The 26,001-nt window shown below is 48.3% G+C and overlaps 11 protein-coding genes across 11 annotated transcripts; 4 read left to right on the forward strand and 7 right to left on the reverse strand.

The window, feature by feature from the left end:
- Positions 1 to 383: 383 nt before the first annotated feature.
- Positions 384 to 1,083, forward strand: ASPBRDRAFT_196657 (mitochondrial 54S ribosomal protein mL59; the record flags this gene model as incomplete). Its single annotated transcript, XM_067621013.1, has 2 exons — positions 384 to 953; positions 1,042 to 1,083. The coding sequence occupies 2 exons, from the start codon at positions 384 to 386 to the stop codon at positions 1,081 to 1,083; spliced, it is 612 nt and encodes a 203-aa protein (XP_067478379.1).
- A 419-nt stretch (positions 1,084 to 1,502) lies between these two features.
- On the reverse strand, positions 1,503 to 4,057 carry hxB (putative molybdenum cofactor sulfurase protein (HxB); the record flags this gene model as incomplete). Its single annotated transcript, XM_067617984.1, has 2 exons — positions 1,503 to 3,901; positions 3,982 to 4,057. The coding sequence occupies 2 exons, from the start codon at positions 4,055 to 4,057 to the stop codon at positions 1,503 to 1,505; spliced, it is 2,475 nt and encodes an 824-aa protein (XP_067478380.1).
- A 1,172-nt stretch (positions 4,058 to 5,229) lies between these two features.
- ASPBRDRAFT_196659 (uncharacterized protein) lies at positions 5,230 to 5,890 on the reverse strand (the record flags this gene model as incomplete). Its single annotated transcript, XM_067621014.1, has 2 exons — positions 5,230 to 5,754; positions 5,816 to 5,890. The coding sequence occupies 2 exons, from the start codon at positions 5,888 to 5,890 to the stop codon at positions 5,230 to 5,232; spliced, it is 600 nt and encodes a 199-aa protein (XP_067478381.1).
- Positions 5,891 to 6,906: 1,016 nt separating this feature from the next.
- ASPBRDRAFT_603832 (phosphatase PAP2 family protein) lies at positions 6,907 to 8,622 on the reverse strand. The gene is made up of 5 exons (XM_067628221.1): positions 8,418 to 8,622; positions 8,330 to 8,356; positions 7,782 to 8,272; positions 7,712 to 7,723; positions 6,907 to 7,652 (listed from the first exon to the last, which is right to left on the reverse strand). The coding sequence occupies exons 1-5, from the start codon at positions 8,480 to 8,482 to the stop codon at positions 6,919 to 6,921; spliced, it is 1,329 nt and encodes a 442-aa protein (XP_067478382.1). The 5' UTR covers positions 8,483 to 8,622; the 3' UTR covers positions 6,907 to 6,918.
- A 699-nt stretch (positions 8,623 to 9,321) lies between these two features.
- On the reverse strand, positions 9,322 to 10,391 carry ASPBRDRAFT_44059 (uncharacterized protein). The gene has a single exon (XM_067625115.1). The coding sequence runs from the start codon at positions 10,331 to 10,333 to the stop codon at positions 9,581 to 9,583; it is 753 nt and encodes a 250-aa protein (XP_067478383.1). The 5' UTR covers positions 10,334 to 10,391; the 3' UTR covers positions 9,322 to 9,580.
- Positions 10,392 to 11,148: 757 nt separating this feature from the next.
- On the forward strand, positions 11,149 to 14,298 carry ASPBRDRAFT_30878 (uncharacterized protein; the record flags this gene model as incomplete). Its single annotated transcript, XM_067622826.1, has 4 exons — positions 11,149 to 11,712; positions 11,772 to 11,993; positions 12,147 to 12,990; positions 13,112 to 14,298. The coding sequence occupies 4 exons, from the start codon at positions 11,149 to 11,151 to the stop codon at positions 14,296 to 14,298; spliced, it is 2,817 nt and encodes a 938-aa protein (XP_067478384.1).
- Positions 14,299 to 16,059: 1,761 nt separating this feature from the next.
- On the forward strand, positions 16,060 to 16,695 carry ASPBRDRAFT_603997 (uncharacterized protein). The gene is made up of 2 exons (XM_067628225.1): positions 16,060 to 16,419; positions 16,473 to 16,695. Exons 1-2 carry the CDS (start codon positions 16,180 to 16,182, stop codon positions 16,569 to 16,571), a joined length of 339 nt encoding a protein of 112 aa, XP_067478385.1. The 5' UTR covers positions 16,060 to 16,179; the 3' UTR covers positions 16,572 to 16,695.
- A 4,552-nt stretch (positions 16,696 to 21,247) lies between these two features.
- On the reverse strand, positions 21,248 to 22,995 carry ASPBRDRAFT_55775 (putative GPI anchored cell wall protein; the record flags this gene model as incomplete). Its single annotated transcript, XM_067627443.1, has 3 exons — positions 21,248 to 21,275; positions 21,328 to 22,708; positions 22,767 to 22,995. 3 exons carry the CDS (start codon positions 22,993 to 22,995, stop codon positions 21,248 to 21,250), a joined length of 1,638 nt encoding a protein of 545 aa, XP_067478386.1.
- Positions 22,996 to 23,749: 754 nt separating this feature from the next.
- ASPBRDRAFT_44065 (uncharacterized protein) lies at positions 23,750 to 24,210 on the reverse strand (the record flags this gene model as incomplete). Its single annotated transcript, XM_067625117.1, has 2 exons — positions 23,970 to 24,210; positions 23,750 to 23,819 (listed from the first exon to the last, which is right to left on the reverse strand). Coding segments are annotated over exons 1-2 (233 nt in total), but the record flags the coding sequence as incomplete, so codon positions are not given.
- On the reverse strand, positions 24,039 to 24,858 carry ASPBRDRAFT_604009 (uncharacterized protein). Its single transcript, XM_067628227.1, has one exon. The coding sequence runs from the start codon at positions 24,749 to 24,751 to the stop codon at positions 24,239 to 24,241; it is 513 nt and encodes a 170-aa protein (XP_067478388.1). The 5' UTR covers positions 24,752 to 24,858; the 3' UTR covers positions 24,039 to 24,238.
- On the forward strand, positions 24,859 to 25,427 carry ASPBRDRAFT_604008 (uncharacterized protein). Its single transcript, XM_067628226.1, has one exon. The coding sequence runs from the start codon at positions 24,966 to 24,968 to the stop codon at positions 25,362 to 25,364; it is 399 nt and encodes a 132-aa protein (XP_067478389.1). The 5' UTR covers positions 24,859 to 24,965; the 3' UTR covers positions 25,365 to 25,427.
- Positions 25,428 to 26,001: the final 574 nt, after the last annotated feature.

Genomic DNA, 26,001 nt, shown 5'->3' on the forward strand with positions numbered 1-26,001 from the left:
CGGAGATATAAGGCGACAAGGGAGAGAGGGAGAAAGAAAGCGCGCGAGAAGAAGGAGGACAGAAGGCGAGGGAAGACGGAGAGAAGGAGGACAAGCACCAGCCACAAGTTCTACTAGTTTAGTAGCAACAGCGGCAGTAACCAGTTAGTTAGTTCACCCAGCGGAGTTTACAGTAAATTACTCGTTCTCTTTGCTCTTTTCTTTTTCGCCGAGTTCCCGAGCCTCATCCCAAAACGGTTTAGCGCCGTTCCTGCAATTCTCAACGCGGACATCCAAAGAATCACCACCAGCTCGAATTATCCGGAGAGAGCAAGAAGCCCCATCCAACCCATCTACCCTCCTCACCAATCTACGGGAGAGGCATTAGGAAACACAAGCCAAAAATGGCCACCACACAAACCAGCAGCTTGGTATCCAAGCTCCCCATCCGCCTCCGCAACTTCTTCGCGCGCTATCCTCCGCAAATCTATTCCGCAGCCGTAGCACCACGCCCCGAAGCCCCCGAAACAGGTGCCCCCGTCAACCTCAACGTCGAGGATCTTCCCTCTCCTTACACGCCCAACCGTGATGCGAAGGGCTTCAAGCGTCCCGATCCTAAGGCGTTTTCTCCCTCCAAGGCCATCCTGCACTCCGACTCCAAGCACCCCAACCCGTTCCTGCCGCGCAAGAACTTCCGCACCGGCAAGTGGTTCGGACCCCGGATTGGACTGCGTCGACAGGCAGAGCTGGTGAAGTTGGCGATCAAGTACAACGTTGAGGCATTGTTGCCCCCTGGCCGCAAGTCGACGGAGTTCAAGGAGACGAGACGTGCGGAGCGTGGTTTGGCTATCAAGGGTACTGGTATCGGACAGAAGGTCAAGGGTCACAAGTGGGAGAGAACGATGGAGGCTCGTCTCGAGGACAGACGCAAGGCTATGATGGAGATGCCGGAGATGATTCGTTTGTGGAAGCAGGTTAGTATCCCCCTTCCTTTTCTCTATTCCTTGCTTTTGTTAGGTTTGAAGAACGGTGCACTGACATGATATTTTTTTTACTTTACAGAGAGGTCACGGTCGTGGCTGGAAGTCGTGGCCCAAGCGGTAAATGCTTACGCTTCTGGATGTATTATCTTCGTTTTTTTCGCCTCGGGTGGATTGGATTCGAGGCTTGCATAATGTCGCATCTGTCCTATTTTATACACCCCATCGAGCAGGGACTATCCATCCGTCCATCCAGCTCGGGGAGAGTTTCGATTGAATCATTGTTGTCGGGGTTCGGCACGGGAGTTTGTCCTCTTATGTATTTATTGTACAAATAGCTTGTTTCTCAAAATCATGCACATTGAATGTATGCGTGAATGGAAATGGTATCAATAGAATGTTGAATGCAACCCGTTCCAGAGATTTCTATCTCCTTCCAAAATACAATGTCACACATGTTATGATTACTGATATTCCAATCTAATACACGGTCCAATGCAATGCAATGCTTATCCACGACCTAACCAGATCATAACTCATTAATCATGACCCATAATAAGACGGAGTAACAACATCCCCCACCATCACAGTCCTTGAATTATTAGTGCTTTCCCCATCGCCATCAGAAGCAATCGCCAAATGTCGTCCAAAGTAAATCTTATTCCCACTCTTTCTAGTCTTCGCCAACGTCGAATATGGTTCCTCACCACGCACACCTGTGAGTTGATCGACACAGACCATCTGGCACCGCTGACAAGATCCAAGCACGTTGAACTGAAGGTTCTCCGGTCCAATGTGCACACTCTCCCAATGGTCTTCTATGTATGGTCGTCCTGCGCTCACTGGCTGTGGGAAGTCCTCTGCAACGACAATGTTCGCACGGAATACATCAGCAGCGACGGCTTTCTTGCGGCCAGTGCTGTTTGTGGTTGTAGGACTGCCTTTGATGGTTTCGTTGAGACGGTTCACGGATGAGCGGGAGATGAGCAGAATTGGACTCTCGTTCGATAGCAGGATGGGGTTCCGTTCTGTCTCAGGGGTCGCGGTATCTTGGGGGAATGCGCCTGGCATAGCTGGTCGAAGTGGTGATCTCCTGCTGCCGGGGCCACGTCTGGGCTCGGCAAGTCTGGTGGAGGATTGAGGTGGGAATCTCGCGAGTGTACAGGGTACACCAAGGAAATCGGAGAAGAAGGCGGACACAGTGGGAGACGAATATGCCTGCACAATAACCTGGTCTCCGCAGACGGTAGAAGGCCTCGAATTATTCTGGCACAACGAGGTGGTTGTGAGCTTGCTGTTCTCGCGGTCCAGTGGGATCTCGAGCGTTTTCTGGCTTGGAGAATGTATAGACCCGCAGATAACGCGCAAGACACCATGACTCAAATCGATAAATGGCCGTATCAGAGCCATGCGAGGATACCTCTTTTGATTGAGAGCCGTGCCTGTGCCTTGGTGGATCAAGCACCATTCGCGATCCCAGGCCAAACCTTCTCGTCGGATTTCCCAGCGCTTGCCATCGGGAACCTTAAATGCACCGCAGCTCTTTATGGGATACACGGACAGACTCTCGACATGGAAACCGGACCGGTGAGTCAGGTTGGCTTCAGGTGGTGGCACCAACGCACACATAATCGGGCTTTTCTCGACGTAAAATTCCTCGATAAAAGCCATGAAAGTGTCGATATCGGTCATATTGCTCATCGCACCAAAGCTTGCTCTCAAAATCCCAGTAGGTCGCCCGTCCATGATATCGTGGTCATCGCCACAACGCATGCCTGCTCCAAAATGCCGAAGCATGTCTGCTCCCGTCCAGTTAAGGCTGGCGGCCGTACCTCCCGGGTTGCAAAGCGTTCCAGATCTGATTTGTATGTTCCTGACGCTGGCCAACTTCTCCACTTCGGATTTGCCGATCCAGGCACCTTGACTGCTTCGTAAGTTAAAAGCCAGAATCGGGCCTTGTGTGGAAGGGTCGGTATAGTCAGAGTGTGATTGTCTGTACACATGACAGGCTCTCTCCCCGTTATAATGTCTCAGAGAAGTCATGCGATCGTATAGTTGCTTCGCTAGAAAGCGGGTGTGTGAAGAGATATTGTCCATAGATCCAAAAAGACGTTCATGGGTATCGAATGCAGAGCCCAATGCGATTATACTGTGAAAAGGAAGAGTCCCGTCTTCCAGTCGTTCGTGAATCGAAGATTGCTTCTTCGCATGCCATTGTGTCCCCTGTGTCAAGACCATATCTACAGTTCCCCCACCAAAGAACTTCCGCTTATCGAAGATGTGACCAGCACTCTTGCGAACAATCAGCGCACCGAGGTCCGGAAACCCGAAGATTTTGTAGAAACTGAGAACGGCAAAGTCAGGTGCAGTGGAAGCATCGCTAAGATCGAGAGGAGATGTCGACACGAGCGATGCGACATCAAGAAGCGTGTAAGTGTCCTTGGCTGACTCCCGTATCCTCCCGCACCATTCACGAGGAAACCGCCGGCCATTCATATTCGATTGTGCAGGGTATGCAAAGAGTCGGGGGCCTTGCACCGGTTCGGTATTTAAGTAGGAGATCCAGCTCTCAACCTCTGCATCCGTCACAAAGCACCTGCTCCCGATACCTGCAAGCTCACGCGCCCCGACCAAGCTCGTATGCGAATCCACATGGTATCCATACCAGAACCCTTGCGGCTCTGAATCGCGGAAAGAATCGACCACTAATTTGATTGCGGCCGTAGCGTTCCCCACGAAAACGAGATCGAACTCTTCCGGATCAGCCTTGAAAAAACGAAGGGCCCGTAGACGGGTATCATCCACTCGTTGAGTCGATAGCTGTGACGGTGCGGACATGGAATGGGGATTGCCGTAGAGGTTCGATGTAAGGTCTCGGGAGAACGATTCAATCAGGGATTTCGCGTAGAGCGTGGTACCTGCATGATCGAGATATGTCGTATCTGGATTTAAAGTTAGGTATATGAACGTATATTCATCTATTGTTCGAGTCGCATGGAAGCCATCCAAGCACGCGACCTACCTTTGAGCAAGGGATATTCACGTTCCCGGATGACGTCCACATCATCCGGGTATTGTCCTTTGCCCTTGTCTGTCATAATTATGGGCCGTTATAGACGACATTAATTGCAGGTTTAAGGGTCAGTTAAGGTTGCAGAGTGGTGAAGGTCGAGCTTCGCATTGCTGGCAAGGGTTGAAAGTGAGGTGGCGACCGCTGATTCACTGCATATGGAACGCTCCCCTGAACCACCGATGAAGATGTACAAGTTCACTAACACGCGAAAATAAAATAGGATGCTTGAACCAAGTAAAGATTTATTTGTCAGTCACTGTGCAAGTAGGCTAAATTATATGCCGTATGGAGATAGAAGTAGGAATAGAAATAAAGAATAACTAGTAGTACTAAGTTAGTCTCTTTGCCGATAAGGCTAATCGATCGGAGCTTACCGATGACGAACTTGCCCCGACGGCTAGCGGCGGACCATCTTCAACACTGCAACTTGACTCTCTGCTGGCAACGCGAGAGCAGAATGAAATTTAACTGAAGAATTGTACTCGGGGTTAGGAGGGGTGGTTGATACATAAACCTTCTGGAAAAAGCAACTCCCTGCAAACCAGCCCGAGCGTATTCAGCCCGACCAGCACGTCGAAGCTTCCCCACTTTTGCGCTGCTTATCAAGAGCGGGGAGCGGCCGGGTCCGAAGATCAGTGGGATTCACTTTCTGCAGTCTTGACGCTGCTCAAAAGTGGTGGTGGAGGGTAAATGCGTAGAATGACTATTGATTCTTATTCTGTGTGTGAAGGGTGTACGGTGTATCCGATCTTTTGTACTTATACTGAGCTGATCCCCAATATGAATATAGCTTGCAATACCACTGCTCTCCATTAACATCTAGAGTATCATGTGCGTCTACACAACGAAGTAGTGTTTGCTTGAAAATAGCTCACACAACTTATAGGTGATTTGAAATTACCATAGAAAGGAAATAGCTAGAACAGTAACATTGTTAAGCAGCAGCAGATGTCGTACAAAAAATGACAAAGAGGTTTGTTAACGGCGGTTAAATAGTAGAAACATTATCATCATATATGGAGCAGTAGCAATCACAGGTCATCAAATGCTTGATAGCTGAAGCTCATGCTGTCAGTATACCTTCCTTCGTTACTTCGTTTGATTCAATTTCTTTTCCTGTCGTTCGTTGCACGTTATCCATTCCAATCATTAATCCATAATATCCCATCATATCTGGTGATTCGTATGCAAGTGGTTTCATACCACATACTGCTGCCGCCGACCCGAGCTGCTGTGGCGCCGGTGACCGCGTCGACTGCTGTGACTCCTGCGGCGGACAGTGGTCTCCTTGACAATGACCTCCGGGCGCTGGTAGATGGCGAGAGCCAGAATAGCTGTCCAGAAGAAGAAGACGACCTCGATAATTCCTAGTGCAAAGCAGGCCTTCAACATTGCGCAAGTCTTGTCGATGTGGAAAGACAGCGGGTTATCGGTCCTATAGCCATAATAACCAAAGGGACCCAAGGAGATGTACACCGAACCGCCATCCCAATGAGAGCAACTGGCGCCTGCAATGAATCGCAGCTCGTAGACACCCGCGATGAAGGCACCGAAGAAGAGGAGGTCAACGAAAGCGACGAACATGGCCGAGCGCTTAGTGGTCGAAAAGCGGATCAGGGTATCGAGGCACCAGAAAGCTGCAATGACGCTAACGATGAAGAGGACGAGAATGTAGGCAGGGGTGATCTGGTTCGCATTGAGGTAGCCATTGACGAAGTATGCCTAGAGCAATGCTGTTAGACATGGCCATCTGAGGGTTGAATTTAGGTTGGAATGTACATACCATCATTCCGATGATCGGTATCAGGAAGACAAGCTCCAGAATGCGGTTGCAGATGAAGAATAGACTGCCAATCATCTTGTCAGATTCTCGCAGATTGCGAATTGACCTTCTCAGAGTGTATTGGAATACTAAGATCAGATGCTCAGAGGCGCAAAGTAGGAGTCAGGGCGTCAGGGCTAAACGTGGCGGCAGCTACAGTGTCGTCACACGCGGTACGTAGACCGACCAAGTCAATATCGTCACGACAGGGGTTGGTTGCTTTCAATCGTCTTGACTGAGGTACTGTGTCGAGAGAGATCTTGTGGTTGCGCCGGACAACGTATAGAGGAGAATTAGTTAGGTGCCGATCAGATGCAGCCCAACAACTCAGAGGCACGAGAGCCCAGCCGGTTACGTGCTAGAGAAAGCAAGGTACAAGTGATGCATCCAGCCCAAGGCAGTATGGTAAAGAGATGCAGAGGAGAAAAAAAGAGGAACCGGACGGGGATGAATATGCGAGTCGGAGAAAGACAAGAGGAGGCTGGGCGATTCAGGCTGCGGGGTGGCTGGGATCGCAGCGTGGAAACAAGGTTCTATTGCCCGACCCTGAAACAGCGAGATTCAATGGAGGTTTCACCAATTGATTTAGAAGTCAGACCGACTCAGTATATTCGATGACTCTACTCCAATCATTCCAAAGATATACCGATCTTTATCCTAAAATACAGTTCTTGGTGATTATTGTTCGGTGTTTACCGCAATCCTTGCCTTTAGAGCGCCGTTGCCATAGCTGAGCCGTGGGTGGGGCTGTCCGGCCCACGAGGTTCTCGAGCCACGGTTGAGCGCCCGGTCTAGCCCTTCAGGAACGCTTTCTGTTCTGCATCTTGCGTCGCAGCGTCCTGGATTGACCGAGCAGATACTTAGGACTATTTATAATTAATGCAAGGAGAGCGAGATGAAGAGGTGTTCCAATCTCTTCTCTTACACCTTTCGGTAAGTTGGCCGAGTTTTGCTCTCTCTCAATATCATACCAAATCCACTATCCCAATCTTTCAGATGCGACCAAGTAGATTCAGAAAATGGCAAGAGATTCACCATTAACCAACCATCCCAAAATTCAAGTTTTAAACTTCCCGATACGGCACATCTGTTAGGTCCCGCCCTCTGTCCGGATGATTCGGGAGCGCGCCCGATGTTTCGTGGGTAGTAGTGGGGGCTCCAAGTACGACCTGCGGTGTCTGCGAGTGGTACGCCGTATCAACATCGAATCGCGCTGTCGGTCCGTTCAACGCTGGATTCTGCGTCCGGGCATAGCCAGGTTGCATCTCATATCCACCAGCAACATCCTCACTGGAGGATGACCAGTTGTCGTCCTCGTCACGTCTTGAGTAGCCGTACATGTTCGTAGTGTAGGGATTAGACTCCGGTAGGTACAAGGGCCTATCAGCAGCATTACCTGTCGTCTTTGATTGAGAAGCATCGTTCAAGCGCTCCTCCTCCGGGTTCCTTAGAGCGGCAGTGCTTCCATCAGCACCCGCCAGGCGGACAGTCTCGACAGGCTCCACGGGATCCCTGCCCCACGTCCGGATGGGATAGGCGCGTCCTTTTTTCCAAGGCTCGTTGAGTGAAGGGAAATATTGGCGGTACGAGATGCAGGCGCAGATTATACCTAGGAGCGATCCAGTGATGACATCGAACGGATGATGCCTTGCATCCATAATACGGCTCACCGCAACAAGCGTTGCTGCAAGAGACGGGATCATGACCAAAAGTGACTTCCAGGCCTCGCCCCGGTTGTCCATTATGTGCAGTTTGCCACTAAGCCAAAGCGTGAGATAGAATAACCCGGCAAATGACGCTATAACGGTATAATTAGTTCTCAACACGCAGTCGTGATAGGGTAGGGTGATCTCTCACAGCTACTATGTCCTATAATCACACATTAGCATATGAAATCGGATTTTATGTATTCGAAGCGTTGTCCTACCTGAAGGCCATGACCGGAAGCCATCCTTGATAAGCGCATGTTCGCCGGTGCAGATAGTGGAATTCGACAGTCCGGGTATCGCGTCCTCGCTACCTGCTCGGGGCTGACACCGATCAATGAAATCAGGCCTAGGCTTTCCACAGGCATTTTTCAACACCTGCGTAATGACAAAGGCGAGTCCTTGTGAGAGCAAGAGCCCCAAGATACCACAGTTGAGCTCCCACAACCGATCTTTCCATCTATATGGACCAGTGAATTTTCTCTTCCCCGAGACTGGATGCTGCGTCTTGTGGTGCGAGAAAAGCCCGTCGATGAACAGCGTATAGACGATAATGATGAGGAGGGGTGCGAGGCCAGAGATACAGAGGGCTTCCTGGATGGTTATACGCTCATGAACTGCGTAAGGGTACTGAATTGAGATATTTCGTAACGAAAAGTGCTGGTGGTATGGTTCAATAGAATCAAGAACGTAAAAGCCTGCAATGCACGCACTATTGCAGCAATCATTAGCGAACGCCGTCCACGACCCGTCAACAGGAAGAACTAACATCAGGATAACATAATCAAAGATATATCTGCCATGGACGGCTCATGTTAGCGATGAGGTATCATCTCTTCTTGGAGTTCAATCCTCACGATAGAATGACCCGCTGCTTCAGGCGCCGCTTAGAGAAAGGCAGCTTATCGGGTAGACGGTCCATCGGATCAGGATCCACTTGGTTTAAGACAGAATGCAATAAGTGAGGGGGCTTAATTCTCCTTGTTCAGAGCTCGGATATATGAAAGATCTGGTCAATGTTTCGAACCATTTATTTTTCTGGAAATGGTGCAGCCTAATGCGACCGGTGTGCGCGTGAAATTGGGGGCACGAGGGCGTCCGTCGATAGCTGAAGTGTCAACTGAAATCCGCCCAGCGGCGAGGGACAGCAATAAAAGAAGTCTGGGAAGGCTGAGTCCCTGGTTTGTGACCTGCCAATAAGAATGAAACGGAGACAAAGCATGGGGCTGTGGGCGACTAAATATGGGGGAAGTCTGAATACTCGTTGCCTGCAGCTCTTTCGCCGACCCACTCGCCCAGAGTGCATCGGGTCGACCACGGCTCGGTCAACCGCTGGCTGCCTCGTCTCAATGGAAGAGCCCGGTATGGGCCATTAAACCTTGTTAGCCGTAGAGCATAGCCCGAATGGAAAGGCTGGATGGCGATAGCCATTATAATAGCAATATGTCATCGAGCACCGAGTAGCCGGGCCGGGAATGCAGTTAGGCACGGAGTGTCATTGACAGATGATGGACCGTGTTAAGTGAACAGACCCTGCTTGATCGACAGTCGGGCGGTTAACTTTGTCACGGTACGGCCTTCGTTATGATACAACAATACCAAGTGAAAATCCATGGACGGCTTGTAAGTTGTAACGCTTTGTCTGTTATTTTTAGTCTGTATGCTTATGTAAGACATACATGTCGATCTATTGAACCAAACAGGATGAATCCAACATACGACTTTTGGTCTGCACGGCCTAAATCAATTCGCGATGGGGCCTCTGGGGATCGCGACTGAGATGCTACTTACATTAATCCTGTTAAGTTAGTACTTGGTTGAAGTTAGAGTGGCCACTCATATTTGACTCAGCTATCAAGACTGCCGTATATAAATTCCCACGACATGATCCTGACGGCAACCGCCAGCTACAAAAGACTACTACTACGGAGTAATATGTAGCAATACAGCATGATTATATTCCCTTCTACAGTGACTATTGATACACTACAAATGATCAAACCATCAATCATTGCAACTTCTACCACCCAAACTCCACGAAATACCCTTCATCACTCACGACCGTTCCAAACAGTTCGTCCGGGGATCCCTCTGTTGCCGCGCGAATAATCGGCCGTGCCCCCTCCTCAGCAGACTTGACACCGCGGCCTCCCCCAAAGTCCGTCCGGCAGTAGCCCGGGCAGACCACGACTGAGAGAATGTTCTCCTTCTGCAGGCGGACCGCGTCCACCGCGTTGATCATGTTGAGGGCGGATTTACTGCTTCGGTAGGCTGGCAACTCGAAGACCTTGGCACTATACTCCGAGGTGGGCGAGTAGGCTATCCCAATCTGTCCGAGACTACTAGTCACGTTGATGATGCGCCGATCGGGATATTGTGAAGCACGGAGAAGGGGAAGGAAAGTCTCTATTACGACGGCCACCCCGAAGACGTTGGTCTCAAACACCGCGCGGTAGGTCTCGCGCAGCGTGGCGTTGGGGTCAGAGGATCGGTTGATCCCGCTGTTATTGACAAGGATGTCGAGCGAACCGAACCGTTCCCGAACAAAGATAGCGGCAGCCTTGATGGAGTCGTCGCTGTTCAGGTCTAGTACCACTGGGGTCAGGTCGTCGGAGGAACTGTCTAGTTTCCTAATGGCTTCCTCGGCTTTCTCTTGTGTCCGGGCGCCAATGAGGAGACGGTATTTGCCGGTACTAGCAAGCTGTTTGGCCGTGGCATACCCTAAGCCTCTGTTGGCACCAGTGATCAGGATTAATGGCTTCATGACAGCCATGGTGAAGTATGTGCGAAGGAGGATGTATAATGGAATTCGTGGACACTTTTGAGAGATGACAGGAGAAGAGGTATTAGAGCATGAGCAAGCTACTATCAATTAACTGCTATTATATATACTACCAGTGGCATGGGTTTAATCGGAGTTAAGATGCACTCACCACCTGGACTTAACCGGACTTTGTTATAACCGGTTCAAAAGATAGTATATTTTACCCAGTCGATATTAAGGATGACACTTCAACGGGAATGTCTAAATCTTAAAACCGAGTCTTAGTAGTAGATTCTAGCGTTGGGTCATGCACCTTATGTTTCTATACAGCCAATATTACAGCGATACCAAGCCACCAAGGCATACTGCTGATAGATGAAAGCATTGAGAACATCCCCCCTCACCCATGTATGAGACATACTTCCTGCTTGACTCTGCTCTAAGCCTGCGCAACTGAGTGAAACGGAGCAAACTCTTTTCCAGAAAGATGCTGGGTTCACGGCTTCCTTACAGCGGGTGGTTCTCATCATACCAAATATAAAGAAATGCATTCGTGGTACTAACGAAATAATATAGCCCGTTCATCACCAGCTTCCGGGCCGACCTACTCCGTAGTTAGCGCTGCGTACTTCGCCCTATTGTTGGGCAGCAACTCATGCATGAAGCGCCAGGAACAATTCCGACAAGCGGAAAATTGCTAGGCTCTCGGCCTCTGGATTGAGCGCTGAGAAAAAGCAAATCCTTACTTGTTGGCTTAAAAGCATTTGCTCCACCTCCAACCGGTGCTGCTCAATCAAGTAAACACGCATTAATACCCGTCCACCATGGGTTGTCCCAAGCTACGAAATCCCTTTCGAAACAGGCTCTCCAGAAAGCAGCCTCGGAAAAATCCCACAAATGAAACATCAGATATATCGCCCAGTCGCCCCCCTGGTGCCTGTTCGACACTACAACAAGTAGCACAAGCACCATCTCAATCAGATACCTCGCTAGCTGAGGATGATCAGGTTGCATCAAGCTCTGATAGTACCATCCTGCCTCGCAGAAACCGGAAGGCTCAAAGACGGAATCTCTGGCAAGAGGCATACAACGCTTTGGATGAGAAGCAGCGCCAGAATATGAATCCGGTGGAAGTACACGAACAGAGCAGTGACAATCACGATGTCGACTCAAACCCTGTATGCAAAAGATTAGATGAAGTTATCCAAACCGTCAAAGCGCAGTATGAGATTAGGATGTCGAAAAGAGGAGACTCCCAACTTCGGGATGCTGCAAGCAAGATTCTGGCTGCCACGCTGAGCTACAAGGAAATCATCAGTGCAATCGTGGTATTCGACCCCACTGGCCACGCATCGAGTGCTTGGACCGTCGTATCTCTGGGGCTAACTGTATGTCTGATATTGATATATATACACACAGTTTACTCGCCTAACATGGACCTTGGTAGATGACACAGAATTATCGTGATCAGCAAATGGCCTGGTTTCAGTCGTCGGCCATCTTGACTGACACCCTAGCTCGGTATGCCGTGGTAGAGAAGCTTTACCGCGACGAGAGCTCTGAACTGAATGATAAGATCGAGGATGCTATCTTGAGGGTTTATATCGCTGTCATCAAATATGCGGCGGAGGCAATGACCATCTATCGCTCAAGCATAGGAAAGAGATTGGTGCACATCTCCTTCACTGGTTGGAGGCAATGAGCATCTTAGGACATTTGCCAGAGACAATCGGCAGTCTCGATATGTTACTCTCGATGGAACAGGTAACAGTCCTCCTTCTATTGAGCGAATTTAATCAACTAGATGTTCACAATGTTACAGGCGTCAAATTCAGTTTCGGTATCTAAATTACTTTACGATGCAAAGAGATTTGCTTTGAAGAATATTCCGATGGCTAAAGAATTTCCGCTGCAACTGTATTCCTCTGGTTTGGTGTTTGCGCCAGAAAAATGTATGGTCAGAAACACATTTTCCCACTCCATTCCACCATATTTTTCCCAACTACCCAGGGTGCCTCAGCACTGGGGTCTTGAACTACAAATACTCGAGACTGGCTCTGGGCCCGTAGACGGCTTGGCATTCTCTCCTGATGGACAGACTTTTCTCTCAAGTGCACGTACTTTGCAGCTGTGGGAAACCAGCACTGGTGACTTGCGGAAGACGCTAGTGGACCTTCCTGGTAACAATCTTGTGAACAGCACATTTTCGCCAGATGGAAAATTAGTCGCTTCTGGAGATGATCGTAAGGGCACAATACTACTGTGGGACACGCTTTCAGGTGCTCTGAAATATGCCTTGAAAGGACATTCTTTCGGCACCGATGCAATAGCATTCTTATCGGGGGAGCTGTTGATCTCGGCATCTCGAAATGGAACATTGCAAATGTGGAACACCAGATCCGGAAAGCTACAGCAAACTATACATTTGAGGCTTGAAGAAGAGACGAAAACCCTATTGTGGGCCCTGAACTTCTCGCCCGACGGTTATCTACTAGCCGGCGTCCAGGAGAACCGTGCCACAATAAACATCTGGGATACAGTGAAGGCCGAATTGAAACATACACTGAAAAGCCGACGCGCAAAGGTTGACGTATTAGCAATCTCGCCAGATGGACAATTGCTAGCCTCTGGGTCTACTGATGGCACATTGGAGCTTTGGGATATATGTAAAGGAACCCTGCGTCATACTCTACACTGCCATACCATGTATTGTTGCATCAATTCTGTGGTATTCTCTCATGATGGGCGATTCGGGTTGTGAGAGAGGGCTGAACATCTGGGATATAGGCCACAGCCCAGTCTTATCCATATCTGCCAGCCGCAATTTGAGAACGGAACTAATCACGTTCTCACCAAACGACAAGCTTGTGGCTTCCGCGACTTACAATGAGGTGACTTTCTGGGATACGACTAGCTCTGAAAAGCAGCATGCTGCAGAAGAACATACTGTAACAACAGTACAGCATTCGCCAACCGGAGCGTTTTTGGCTACTGGCTCGCGGGATGGAACTGTGCGCCTTTTGGACATTACGGGCACAGTGCAACGCGTCCTACGATGCTATACAGGTCGGATTTGCAAGGTCTCCATGTCGACTGGTCGTCTTGTAGCTTCGCTCTCAGGTCAAGGAACCATTGATATATGGGATGCATCAAATGGAAGCTTGCAGCATAGCTTATTGGCGGAATATTCTGGACCGCCGGTAGATTCATTGTTCTCTCCAGACGGGAACCTGCTTCTGTCCATTTGGGAGTGCGGAATGAGTCTATGGGATACAATCACAGGGACATGCAAATGGTCCTTGGAGGGAGCCGTTGACCCATTAGGATTTCACAGCATGTTTTCCCCAGATGGTCGGCTAATAGCCTTTGTGAATCAAGAAACATTAATGCTTCGAAACACAGTCAATGGCTCACAGCATGAAAGCCTGGCTACTCCTCTCAACAGTGTCGGCACAGTAACTTTCTCACCATCTGGAGATTTCCTGGCCTCCAGCCATCTGCATGATAACACGGTGAGGCTGTGGAATATTGCAACAGGTATGGAGAAACGCATCTTTACGGATTGCTCTACCGATGAAGTACAATTCTCACCTGATGGCAAGCTGTTGGCGTCGGGATCTGCTTGGACGGGAGTCAAAGTGTGGAAGGTTTCCGACGGCACATTGCGGCAGACCTTGGAGAGAAGAGATGGGCCATCTTGGAATGAAAAGGTCAAGAAGAGCGACATATATTCGTGGCTTCTCGATACCAACCGAAATGAATACATGTTCCATCAAAAAGCCCAAGACAACATCATATCATTGACTGATGAATGGATATGGCTGGGAGAAGACAGAATTGTATGGCTTCCACCGGAATATCGAGCATATGATCTTCAAAATACCTCGACGATAGTTGGAAACACGGTTTTCGTGGGATGTAAACCAGGTGGTGTAGTATTCATAGGTATTCGTCTGCCTTCGAAGGGTAGTTAGGAAAACAGAAGAGTTACTACATCGATGTACATTCATGTCTGTTGATTTTGCTCTTCTGATGCTCTGCTAAATGAGAAACTTCCTCGCTCCATAGATTAATTTATTGAAGCCATCTCCTAAATATGACTGGGGCGCTTATCTCACCAAAACCATCATTGGCATATTAGTACATTCTATAAGACATGCCCATCTTGGAGAACAGAATCAATGCCTATGCGGTTAATCTCTTAGTGATAATACCCCATCATGAGCCTGCACTGGCTGATTGATGAGAGGTCAAATAGTTAAATGGAAAAGAGAGAAATGCGCTAGTATAGTGGGATTTAAAATACCCTATCCTGAATCTGAATTCATCGTACCTAAACTTGGTAGGTTTATTTGTACACTTGATAGGGCCTAGTAAACAACCTGTACAACGACTCCGCATGCGCACAGCAGTAATAGACGTGGACATATACACCACCTCGTCTGTCATGTCTTGGTAGCAAGGGCGGGGCAGCCTAGTAAGCTGGCGAAGAGCTGAATATGATCATTTTCCTCTCTTAGGTGATCAGATTATTACCAACATAATTCAACTAGCCACTTCACCCATACACTCTTACCTCTACTAGGTTTTCAGCTCTGCGTTATGGATAGCATACTTCCAGGCGATTGGTCTACCACATTCAAGCGGGCTAGCCTATAAGATTTATCCTGAGTCATGCTGCAGACCTCTTAAGTTCAAAAAAAGTGGATCCCCTAGGAGATAGTAGTAGTATAGAAAATGCCCGTCCTCCTACCGTAATCTAACAAGTTTCTATAGTTAAAGATGGTCCTTGTACGGAGTAGCAAGCTTGTAGAAAAGAGCGTCGACGGCCGAATCCCTTATCTATAAAGAAAAAGTACCGTCCACCTGACTCAGTAAATCAAGCATTTCATGCTAGTTAGGTAAAATTGTACCTCTAATTGCCTTGAATCGGCGATGATTATATAGGACAGGTCTGCGTAACTTCTCAGCCTATAATACGCTAAGGCAATATCCTGTAGCTACATACATGACACTTTTAGAATCATAGCTGAACAGGTATGTATGCTAGATAGAGTCTTTGACCACCGGTTTCATTCGTAACTATAACTCAAGGATATACGGAGTAGGTCAAATGAATACGGAGGTATGTAAAATTAGTGCAAATGTTGTAATTATGGAGATATTATGGGATAACCTTCTAGTAATCTAGGCAGCTGAATTGACTGTGATATTCCCGACTGTTGCACTACACCCTCCTTGCTAGAGCTGGTAAAACTCCTAGTCGATCCGGTGACTAGTAGTAGTTATCACATCGGCAAAGCTGAAAAATGGATCCACATGCATACATGTAAGTGGCTACCCAACCTAGTTCAACACCAGTTGATCTCAGTCCCGATACTAAAAGATGTGTGTATTGCGGAGTATTGCTGCATTGGCGACAATCATTTCTAATTCTAGTACAGCGTACGTTGGATGGCGAGCTGAAAGACACATCCATATGTGCTATGCGAACCTTTGATCTCGCACTTCGTGTATAGAGAACCAATTAAATAAAGCGTAGGAATAGGGAGAAAGAATAGAGAGCCTATCAAGTTGATGTAGCCAAACTCAATACTAGTAATCATATCTCTCATCTCCACCACTCCCTATCGTCAGTCAACATGTGCCAAAGAGTCCTGCAAATACTACATCTGTGAAAGCAAGATCATCGCTCGATCGCAGGTCGGCTAGGCTATAAAACCCCCCGAATATCCAAATGAAGCCAGCCTTCTTTTTCTTTCAATCTCATCGGTGTACCGACTTACATCTCTCTACGATCCGCAAAGCCATCAGCACAGCAACTTATATACAACGATATTTGTCTTTCAATCGATATGAAGTTCATAGATGCGGACTCAGCTCATACAAGCAACCTTGGGAAGTGGGGGATTATACGCCTAAAAGTGGAGAATTATTGGTTTCTCACAGATGGACAGCTGGCGTCCGGCCTCCCATTTAGATTGGATTCGAAACTGAGATATGGTGACCGTGGAGATCTCGTGTACCAAGGTTACATTGATACCTGGTCTTGTGACTATCATTTATTTACCTCCGATACGCTCAGTTTCAGTGACGTGAGTTGTGATGCTTATATTCGCGTGGTTCAGATTAAGCTAATGAAAACTAGATGGAGGGAAAATTAGGCTCTGGAAATATTTGGCCGTTCAGTGACAGTGAAGAGGCCGAGTATGGAGACATCATATGGAAGAACCCTTACATGCACTGAATATTTTTACTGAAGAAGGGGTTGGGGGCAGAGTCAGCAAGGACTATACTTAGTTACCCAATCATCACTACTGCAGTACCAATAACTTCTTGTACTTACACAAGCGACCAAAATCTATACTTTTGGGAGTCTAAATTCTACCTATCTTTTTAGTTCTACAACTATTAGGTTATGGACCCGGTTATACCTCGTTCAAAGACTTTTCGCTAACACCTAATACTAATAATATATACACGGAACGCTACCGGCCAGTGGGATCTGTACCGGAAGATTTCACTGCGGGGCGAACCCATTGCCGACCTGAAGCCATTGTTGCATAGATATAGCGAAAGATTAAAGTTAGGATGCCTATATGATGAAACATAATAGGTAATATCCGGACTAAGCCGCTTCATCAATCTTTTCTTACTATCTCTCTCTCTCCCTCTCCTATTCAATCATATTAGATGGCTCTGATTCACTCTCCGGACCCCAAATGCTCAGCGAGTGCTAGAAGAACACAAATTTTACTTTCTACTGGTCGTTAGCGATTCGGCAAGAGTATACTTTGGCTGTACTACTATATCCGAGGAAAAGGCATCAAACAATCAGATGAATAGGTCAAAGGAGGAGAGAGAGTTTTGCGGTACCGAGGAAAGACAAAAAAGGAATTGTATTAGTTATAAAAGGTTGGAATTCTTCTTGCTGATTTACGGATCTATACTAAGTATTAAGAAAAGGAAAGGTATCAAATCAAGAAGGGTCCTTTTAATCACATGCTTCTCATCCCAATCTTAGCATAGACGGCGGCTAACGATGTAATACCTTATCAGCGAGGCTATTTCGGCCCCCATGTGGGCGCATGAGCCTTGAATGGATGGCATGATGCCCTTGCCAGTTTTGAAAGTTTATACTCTGCGTATAAAGAGCGGGCGGAGAAGAGCCATATAGTATTCAGCTTGAGACCAGTGAGGAAAAGTGTCAAGCTCTGCGTGAGCCAAATGTCGATCTGTTGTCATAGGCCTTATCTCAAAGGAAAAGAATTGTAGCCTAATATCTAGATACCGGCTGAGTAACTCTTTCCGGGCAATCTACCAGCACCAACATTACACCACATCACTAGTAAAGGGAGGTTAAATTGATAAACTTTTCCTTTGTAACTGCCATATCATTGTGCCATTCTAATACCATCATCCCCCTAGATCCACTCATCAAGTGCCCAATAACCCGAATCACCTAGAGCTATTTCCCTATGACCCGCCTTGGTCCGTCAAAGGACGGATTCCATATACCCCCGGACAATTCATAAGTCAACATTTGCGCTGAACCCGACAAAATGAAATTGCCGCCGGATTCATGGTTTGTTCTTCCAGCATCGATGTCAACCGAGACCCAACAATTATCGCCTTCGTGGAAGCCAAGATTGATGAGCTCGTCATACTGCCAAATTGCCTGCTGGCCAAGGAGCTTCGTTCCACTCTGAGGCGTCTCCTTGCCGTTGGTTTTGACGCGGAATCGGCAGCTGAAACCGCCGTTTTGGTCGATTTTGATGCCTTTGGATCCGTCGACCATTTTCACGAGAAGATGTGTGGTATAGGGCTTGTGCGTCTAGCGACGTAGAAATATTTGTCCTGTTCCCCAATTGTGTTTCAAGTTGTGCTTAGGGACTTGATATCAGACGAAGAAGAAGTACGAAGGGAAGATTAGTATGAGAATAAGCCGCAGGATATTGTCAAATCCGCTTCTCAAGAGATACTCCACTTGAAAAGTAAGTAGTAGTAAAATACATAGCCTCAGCTTCCAGGGTAGAGGAGGTTCTCTCTGAGTATATATATGTATGTGTACGTTAGTGGCCACTGCTAAAGGTTCTCCACCCGCATCATGGGGGAACAAGCGACCGTGGGCAATAAGTGTAACAATCTATCAAACAACAAAGAAAGCTAAAAGTTTACGAGTAGAGTATAAATTAAAGCATTGCAGATCACACGAGTTCCTCCAGAAGCCACCAATGTTATACCTGCATTCATGGTATTCTTCCATACCTCCAGCCTTATTATAGTTTGATCAACACGGCTTCTTCCGCATGCGTAAGACAGTCTCAGTCTAGATGGATCTATTAACGATACAGCTGAAAAAGAGTTTCTTAAATTTGCGGGGTTCATGTAAAATCTATACAATGAAGCGCAGTGGGCTTCTACGATTTCAGCTATAGTAGTATTCTTAAGGTCAGTGCTACGTCATAAATATACTTAGTTATACAACAACAGCAATCTTATACTACTTTCAGGAATAGAAAGCAGCTCGTTCCACTCATTCCTGAATGTGCAAACAAAGTGGTTTCAGTGTTACTAATCAGGGTCCTCTCCAACTCATGCAAGCAACCCCAGAAAAAGGACATGTGGACTGAGGGATAAAGGACGGGTCAAAATGGATCTTCGATAGGATATAGGTATTTTCTGCATGCAAGATATTAAACTGGCATGATATGACAAGTATAGAAGCAAGCTTCGCTGTACACTCATCCTTAGTGCCCAAGAAGCCTTTCAGAAACTAGTATAGATTCAGTATGGACCACTTGACCATCATGAGGCACGCGCGCAGGTCTAAAACGGTCTAGTAGTAGTTAGCAGTGAGACCAGCCAGTTGCAAGAAAAGCCAGAGCTCAATATGGTGCTACCCATGTCTGAAGATTTCAGACCAAATATACAGTGTCAGCCTCCCGAATTAAACACATTGAGGCAGAATCAAGACGGCGACACTATTCAAGTTAGCACAGATCCACTATTTAGACCCATGCTGCTTACTTCTTCCAATAATTGGTATACGATGATACCCCGGGCCTGAACTGATAACACCGACGAAATATTTCATTATGACACAAGTACGGCCAGAGGGAGTCATTTCCCACCTAGAGGTTGGCCCAAATGAGGAAAATTCCACTGCACCCAGTGCGATGGTACAAAGCCTCCGGTGGCGCTACAGATGTTCGCCCAGATTTATTTGCGTTGTTGAGGACGATGTTGAGGATATAATTGGCCATATCAGTAAGCATGATCCTCTTTTTCACTTCATCATTATTTCATGGCACAGTCACCCTTGAAGGCAATAGACAAGTCCAGAACAATTTTCAAGCAGCTCTCGAGGAAGTCAGCAATCTCCAAGCTCAGCTCACCAAGATCCATGAGCAGCAGTCCCCTACTATTTGGTGCAAGATCAAGCGCTGGATTCGTGAGGAAGCTGCACGTCTATCTCGTGACAGACGCAGACGTGGAATGCGGGATATAGAGAAAGAGGGTGCACTTGCTCCTGTAAAAGCAAATACTGTTGAATGAGTGATAACTAGTAGTATACTATCACATATGAATTCACCTGCAGCACGTAGTATCTTCTTTTGCAAAAGCAATAGTACCAGCTCCACCAAATCCATCTCACATGACGCACAGCTTACTACTATCTGTTAAACCACTCACCCTGTACAGAGCCTTGCACCGCCCACTAGAGGATCTTCAGATCAGCTTGTGCCCGATCGCATGCTTTCCAGATGACCCGACACAGCCAAGAAAGACGTGAATGCTAATACGAAGTGTAGACTATTATCATTCTAATCCATTGTCATTTTACTCTTGCAGATCCACGCCAAGCCAGCCACAATCCATGCATGCACTGTAATACTATTATGATCGATCTTTAAAAGAGTTCTTTCGCTATGAATGGACATGACGCAGCTCTATTACGTACAATGCCTCACTCTCACTTACTGCTAGGGCATTCATTCATACTAGTTCATACAGACAAATCCCCTCAAGATCACTACCAGGTCTCAGATACCTTGATAATTTCCTCACTATTTGACCACTGAGCACCCCACTATGTAGTAGGACCGGAAGTAGAAACATCTCACAAATTCAAGGAGTGGAAAGTATCCCTCGAGCCGGGTATTAACGGATAACGTTCGTTCTCACGGAAACGCAGAGAAGAAATCTTCCAGTTGGACACCATCTTGGGAAATCCTTTTTGGACCCATGATTCGGACTAACTGATTTAGTGGGTACACAGCGTCGTGCTTATGCTGTTAATACTCTATGGAATGTGCAAAGTCGCGAAGAAAAAGGTGCTGCCTGGGTGGTTAAGTAAATAGTGGTGGATATCATGTGGGCCGGGGTCTCGTGTCCACTTAGTCCAGCTTACCCTGCATAGCCCACATATCCATACTCCATAGACATAGATGGAATCCACGTTGTGTGTTTAATAATACTATGTATAATGGTAAGACATCTTGGAATTACTGTGTATGCTAGAAGAACTGTGTTGGATGGCATTGTTGTTTCCGAGCAACTTGCTAGATAGTTATACGAGACAATTGAGCTGTATGACGAGACCTACGAAAGTAGTTCTTATCCTACTCATCATCGATGCGAATCTGATAGACACAATTGATTAGAGTAATTAGACCCGAGAGCTATAGCTTATAATACACTGCTAGTAGCCTAGAAAAAATCCATGATATAGCCAATTTTGTATTTCCAATATCAATATTGTCTCCGGTCAGAGACCGTATCCGGCGCCCGGTTAAGTATCAAAAAGAGGGAATGGTCATGTCTTGAAGTAAAGGGAATAAAAGTCAATAAATAGCAAACATAACGGGTCCATTAATCATTTTCGCGTGGTGCCGGGTTCGATCGCTATGCCTGACGAGCTTAGCAGACCGTGATGTACAGACCGAGACTAGATCCTTAGTTAGCAATGATTCATAGAAGGTGGGATGGTGTGCACTTACGGAGAGGGGTTGTAGTCCTCAAAGAAGTTGAGGTAGGTGCTACCAGCCTCCTTCATCTCGTAGCTGACAGTCTGGCCAGCCGGGCAGGAGAACGTGGAGACCAGGTACGAGTTGCCAGGCGAGAGGGTGAAGTCGCCATAGTCCTGCTTGACTCCAGGAGCGTTGTTGTAGGTCGTCGACTCGCTAGCAGCAGACTCAAGCTGGGAGATATCAACCTTGCCGTCTCCGCTGAAAGTGTAGTCGGAGGTCTCAAGCTGATCCTTGGTGGGGAACAGGAAGATCAGGCTGCAAGTCTTTCCAGAGTCCGAAGAGGGGATGTCGAAGTTGAAGATGGTCGAGACAGTGGAGGAGACGGTTCCGAAGTACTGAGTACCATAGGCGGTGTCAGGGGTGGAAGAGTTGATCGGGACGATCAAGTGAGGGTACTCATAGTCGCCAGAGAGATCAGTGGGGCAGCTGGCAGAGGAAGACTGGGTAGCCGTGCCAGAAGGCTGAGCGCTGCTGGGGGACGCGGAGCTCTGGGGGTAAGAGGGAGTGCCAGACGGCTGGGGAGCAGGAGTTCCAGAGGTCTGGGGGTAGGAGGAAGGCTGAGGGGCAGGGGTCTGAGAGGTTTCGGGAGAAGGAGTCTCAGACGGCTGAGGAGCAGGAGTGCCAGAGGTTTGGGGATAAGAGCTCTCAGAAGGTTGAGGAGCCGGGGAGCCAGACGGCTGAGGAACGGGAGTCTCAGAAGGTTGGGGAACAGGGGTCTCCGAGGACTGGGGGTACGAAGGAGTCTCCGAAGGCTGAGGAGCAGGACTCTCGGATGGCTGAGGAACAGGGGATCCGGACGGGGCCGGCTGGGAACCAGCGGGAGCAGAAGACCCGGGTCCAACGGGAACCAGAGGAACAGTAGTCTCTCCAGGAACAGAGACCACAGGAGTAGTCTCAGTGCCACAGTAGGTTTCGGTCACATAGATGGTCGTCACCTGCACGGCGCCGCTAGACTGGGGACCAGGACCGAGGGGCACGGAAGCACTGGAGGCAGGGCCACCAGGAACCCAGCCAGTCGACGCACCAGCGCTAGGAACAGCGGGAGCGCTGGAGGACGGAGCCGGAGGAGCCGGCTTGCTAGACTGAGGAGCAGGGGTCGAAGCAGCCGGAGCAGAGCTAGAACCAACAGAGCCAGCACCAGAGCCCGAGCAGGAATCAGCCGTCAACTTGATGTTCTCACAGCCAGTGACGGAGGAGTTCTCGGTGGTGTAAAGGTTCAGTTCGTTGTCGTCGCCAGTTTGGCAGGCAACAAAGTCGGCGTCACCCTTGTACTCTAGCTCGCCAGAGGAGCTGATGGAGAAACCCGACGCAGGGGATTTACCCAAGTCACACTGGAACTGTGTGGTATCGCCTGTCAGAGATGCGTGGTTAGTAACATTCCCGATATGGTGCACATGTGGATAGCTTACTAGTTACAACACAACCGCGTCCGCTGCTATCGGTGATGCCACCGTTGGAGTCGATGCAGAACTGGGTTGCGGGCAGTCCACCACCGATACGGTTCTGACCATCACCCAGCTGGCCAATGGTACCAGAAGCATCACCAGAAGCTGTCAGGTGAAAGCAGCAAGAGTCACTCCGACCAACAAGGGCATTAGCCCCAGCAGCGAAAGCTGCGAGGGTCGCGAAGTTCTTCATACTTGCACAAGCGAAAGTAGGCGACAGCCAAAAAGCAAGCGAACGGATTGGCGGGGGATATAATTACAAAGATTGGTTTTTGGAGGAGTTATTGGCCGGGGTTAACTAAACAGCAAACTGAGAAGACACAGGGTACGCTCAATATTTATAAATTATAGTGGATACATGAGAGGCACGTCATGGTAATTGCCAGAAGTAAACCGGGCAGAGTCAGCACACGCACCTCCACAGCACAGTAGTTCGAAAAAAAAAAATAGAAACAGACATTCGGCCAGTTGCATTGCTTCTGCTGGACTGGCAGTTGACCATGGAAAAGAACATGGAGGGCCACCGCTGATCCCGCTAGGCACCACCAGACAACGAATAAACAAGCTGCAAGTTGTCCGACAACGCCGGGCCTGGAAGCTTCGGGATTGAAGGAGCAATGAAAGCAGACGTCATGAGCATTGGGCCTTGTGGAGGAGGCAATTCCATGAGGGACACCCGATCTGGAAGTTGGCTGTGAGATAGAAGCCGTATCAGTGGCTCGGGAGATGCAGGGCACAAGCCAACTGTGGATCCAGCTCCATCGAGCAGCCTTTGGATCGGCCGGGAACCCTGCCCTGGTCAGGACCTGTCGGACTTATGGACTCAGGCGGGTTGTTGCGAGTCCGGTGGCAAGATGGCAATGCCACCCACGGTACAACACGCCATTCAGCCATACATAGCGAGCATTATTGTTATCCATACAAGGAACATGGGTAGGCCACCCATGGGCCTGCTTCTATTCAGAGTCGCTCATCAGCGGAAAACCGGGAACGTAAGGTAAGCGACAATGCTTTATGCTAGACATAAGCAATTAGTCTTGAGTGCAAGTATGAAGCACAGTCCGCGTAAGTCCGAAGGGATGTGGAGGGGGAGCTATAATCACAACCACGGCTTAACAACAGGGAAGGATGAGAATCCTGGGATTGACCGGGGAAGGGGTGCCTTGCATTATGCTCAGAAGGGCTTGGACTCGAAGCATACACGACGTGCAGTGCGGAGTAGGGGGACGGGGTTGACGTTGACTCTTTGCCTTGGATGTGTTGCTCAGCAACTCGGTGAGCAGCTTTTGGAACCCGCTTGGGACGCAGCACAGCCCGTGTAGCAGCAAAGCGAGCGACTGCATGTCATAATGGAATAATCCTTGGCATGGTGGATTCTTGAGTATTTAATTATTCGATGAGAATAGTCATTGGAATGGAGATGAGGGACTATCATGCTACTTTTTGGGAAGGTCGGAGAAACCCGGCAGAACCCAGTCCCCCGGATCAATAGTATTCCCATGTTCCGCGGGTGGGGGATGACGCCAGCCTCGCTGGACTTCCTCCATCCAGCTTCCATGAGGCTTCCAGGATCCATCGTCCTCTTCCTTCCCTCGTCTGCCGGCAATACACCAGCCGGGCGACTGCGCCACGTCATGGAGAATTCCTACTGGACCTATACCTGGTTCGCTGCCTTTCCCTCCCGCGAAAGCAGAGTAGAAAAAGAAACTGAATATGAACCAAAGGCCGGTCGGTTCCAGGCAACCCTGATCAATCACCAGTCTGCATACACGGGACAATGGCAGCAGCCATGGTTGCCTAAGTGTTGACCCAAATGCAAATGATCCGTGTGTCAACAAAAGATACACAAACAGATGTACTATGAGCCGTACATATATAGAAACACCCCGGTCACCGGCAATACTATCCCAGGATTCCGGCCTGACCAGCCCCGTGTCTTCGGCGTCCATCTGACAGGTAGCCAACGCAGCCCTGTTGGACGCCAGTGCCCTATAAGCTTCGCCGGCATCTGGACGGCTGCGCGATCGATTTCAATCTATACCCTTTTAGCCTTCTTCAATATTACCCTATATTATTATTTTCCATTATATCGCCGGAATACGATTAGAATCTCCGTCGCGCTTTTGCAATGCGTCGTAAGTATACCCACCCCATCCTGGCTCCATGCTTATCTCCCCACCTCAGCGATTCTCAAAACTTTTGAACATCGAACTGTGGTTCGAACCATATAACCAGTCTATCCTGAAACACGACTTCTCAGTCAAAGCAGTCCCATTGGACCTCCAGGGGATCCCTATCACTTTTTTTGTCTCTCCCTCTCTCACCCTGCTCACAATTGTCAAAGTACCAATCTCCTCAAAGAAAAAGCCGTTGAGAATGAGGCACCTTGCAGGCCAAACCCCCGCACTGCACCCTGTAGAAGCTTACGTACACCCTCACCTTGCAACGGTCAATCAAGGTCTAGACAGTTGGCTAGAATCCACTGAAACTCTGATTGCTTTCTACTGTGTTAAGTGGGTTATGTGCTGGCCCGCCATCCATGTGTCCAAGATGGGCAAATAAATGGGTTATCCTTGACCTGTACGATTCCAGGCCTTTACAATAGACCAGCAGCACATTGCTCCGAACAAAGGACGCATCCACAATAGAACTCCCCACCATCCTTTTCCTGTCTCTTTTTACCCTTCATTCAGGGATCGGTCCGACGACCGACGGAAAAATGCTTATGCAAATGCATTCTGTAAAAAAAAGAATCAGATGACAGACATAGACGGATGCCTGCGGACACGCAAATTTTCAATTTCGTCGGACATGCCGGGGTTGAACAACAACAATCCCAACCCCAACAGTAGCATATGTTAAACCAGTTAACAATTAATTAGTGATTCCCTTGACTAACAATAATGTAATGCGCACGTCCACCAGTGTCTCACACGATCCAAGCTGGTCAAACCGAACTAGAGCTGTCAAAATCAAGTACAGCACATCGTTTCCATGTCGATCTTCATTTTAAAGTCCAGTTGCCCAGTCTTGACCTCATCGAGTCCCTACTAAGCAACCAGCGATCGATCAGGCAGCCCAGATCAACTCTGAAATCAATAGAGCATTAGCCAATTTCCGACTGTCTGACGTAAATAAACAAATAAATAAATAAATACCTCAATGAAGTAGATACTAACGGGTGTTGGTTGAGGTAGAT

The sequence above is a fragment of the Aspergillus brasiliensis genome (assembly GCF_001889945.1).
Source record: "Aspergillus brasiliensis CBS 101740 unplaced genomic scaffold ASPBRscaffold_7, whole genome shotgun sequence".
Taxonomy (NCBI): domain Eukaryota; kingdom Fungi; phylum Ascomycota; class Eurotiomycetes; order Eurotiales; family Aspergillaceae; genus Aspergillus; species Aspergillus brasiliensis.

Coding starts and splice junctions, on each gene's coding strand:
- ASPBRDRAFT_603832 (XM_067628221.1), bottom strand. CDS start 8,482: ATGGACCGTCTACCCGATAAGCTGCCTTTCTCTAAGCGGCGCCTGAAG. Junction 8,357..8,417: donor AAGCAGCGGGTCATTCTATC/GTGAGGATTGAA, acceptor CGTCCATGGCAG/ATATATCTTTGATTATGTTA. Junction 8,273..8,329: donor TTTGATTATGTTATCCTGAT/GTTAGTTCTTCC, acceptor TTGCTGCAATAG/TGCGTGCATTGCAGGCTTTT.
- ASPBRDRAFT_44059 (XM_067625115.1), bottom strand. CDS start 10,333: ATGGCTGTCATGAAGCCATTAATCCTGATCACTGGTGCCAACAGAGGC.
- ASPBRDRAFT_603997 (XM_067628225.1), top strand. CDS start 16,180: ATGAAGTTCATAGATGCGGACTCAGCTCATACAAGCAACCTTGGGAAG. Junction 16,420..16,472: donor ATACGCTCAGTTTCAGTGAC/GTGAGTTGTGAT, acceptor AATGAAAACTAG/ATGGAGGGAAAATTAGGCTC.
- ASPBRDRAFT_604009 (XM_067628227.1), bottom strand. CDS start 24,751: ATGGACGCCGAAGACACGGGGCTGGTCAGGCCGGAATCCTGGGATAGT.
- ASPBRDRAFT_604008 (XM_067628226.1), top strand. CDS start 24,966: ATGCTTATCTCCCCACCTCAGCGATTCTCAAAACTTTTGAACATCGAA.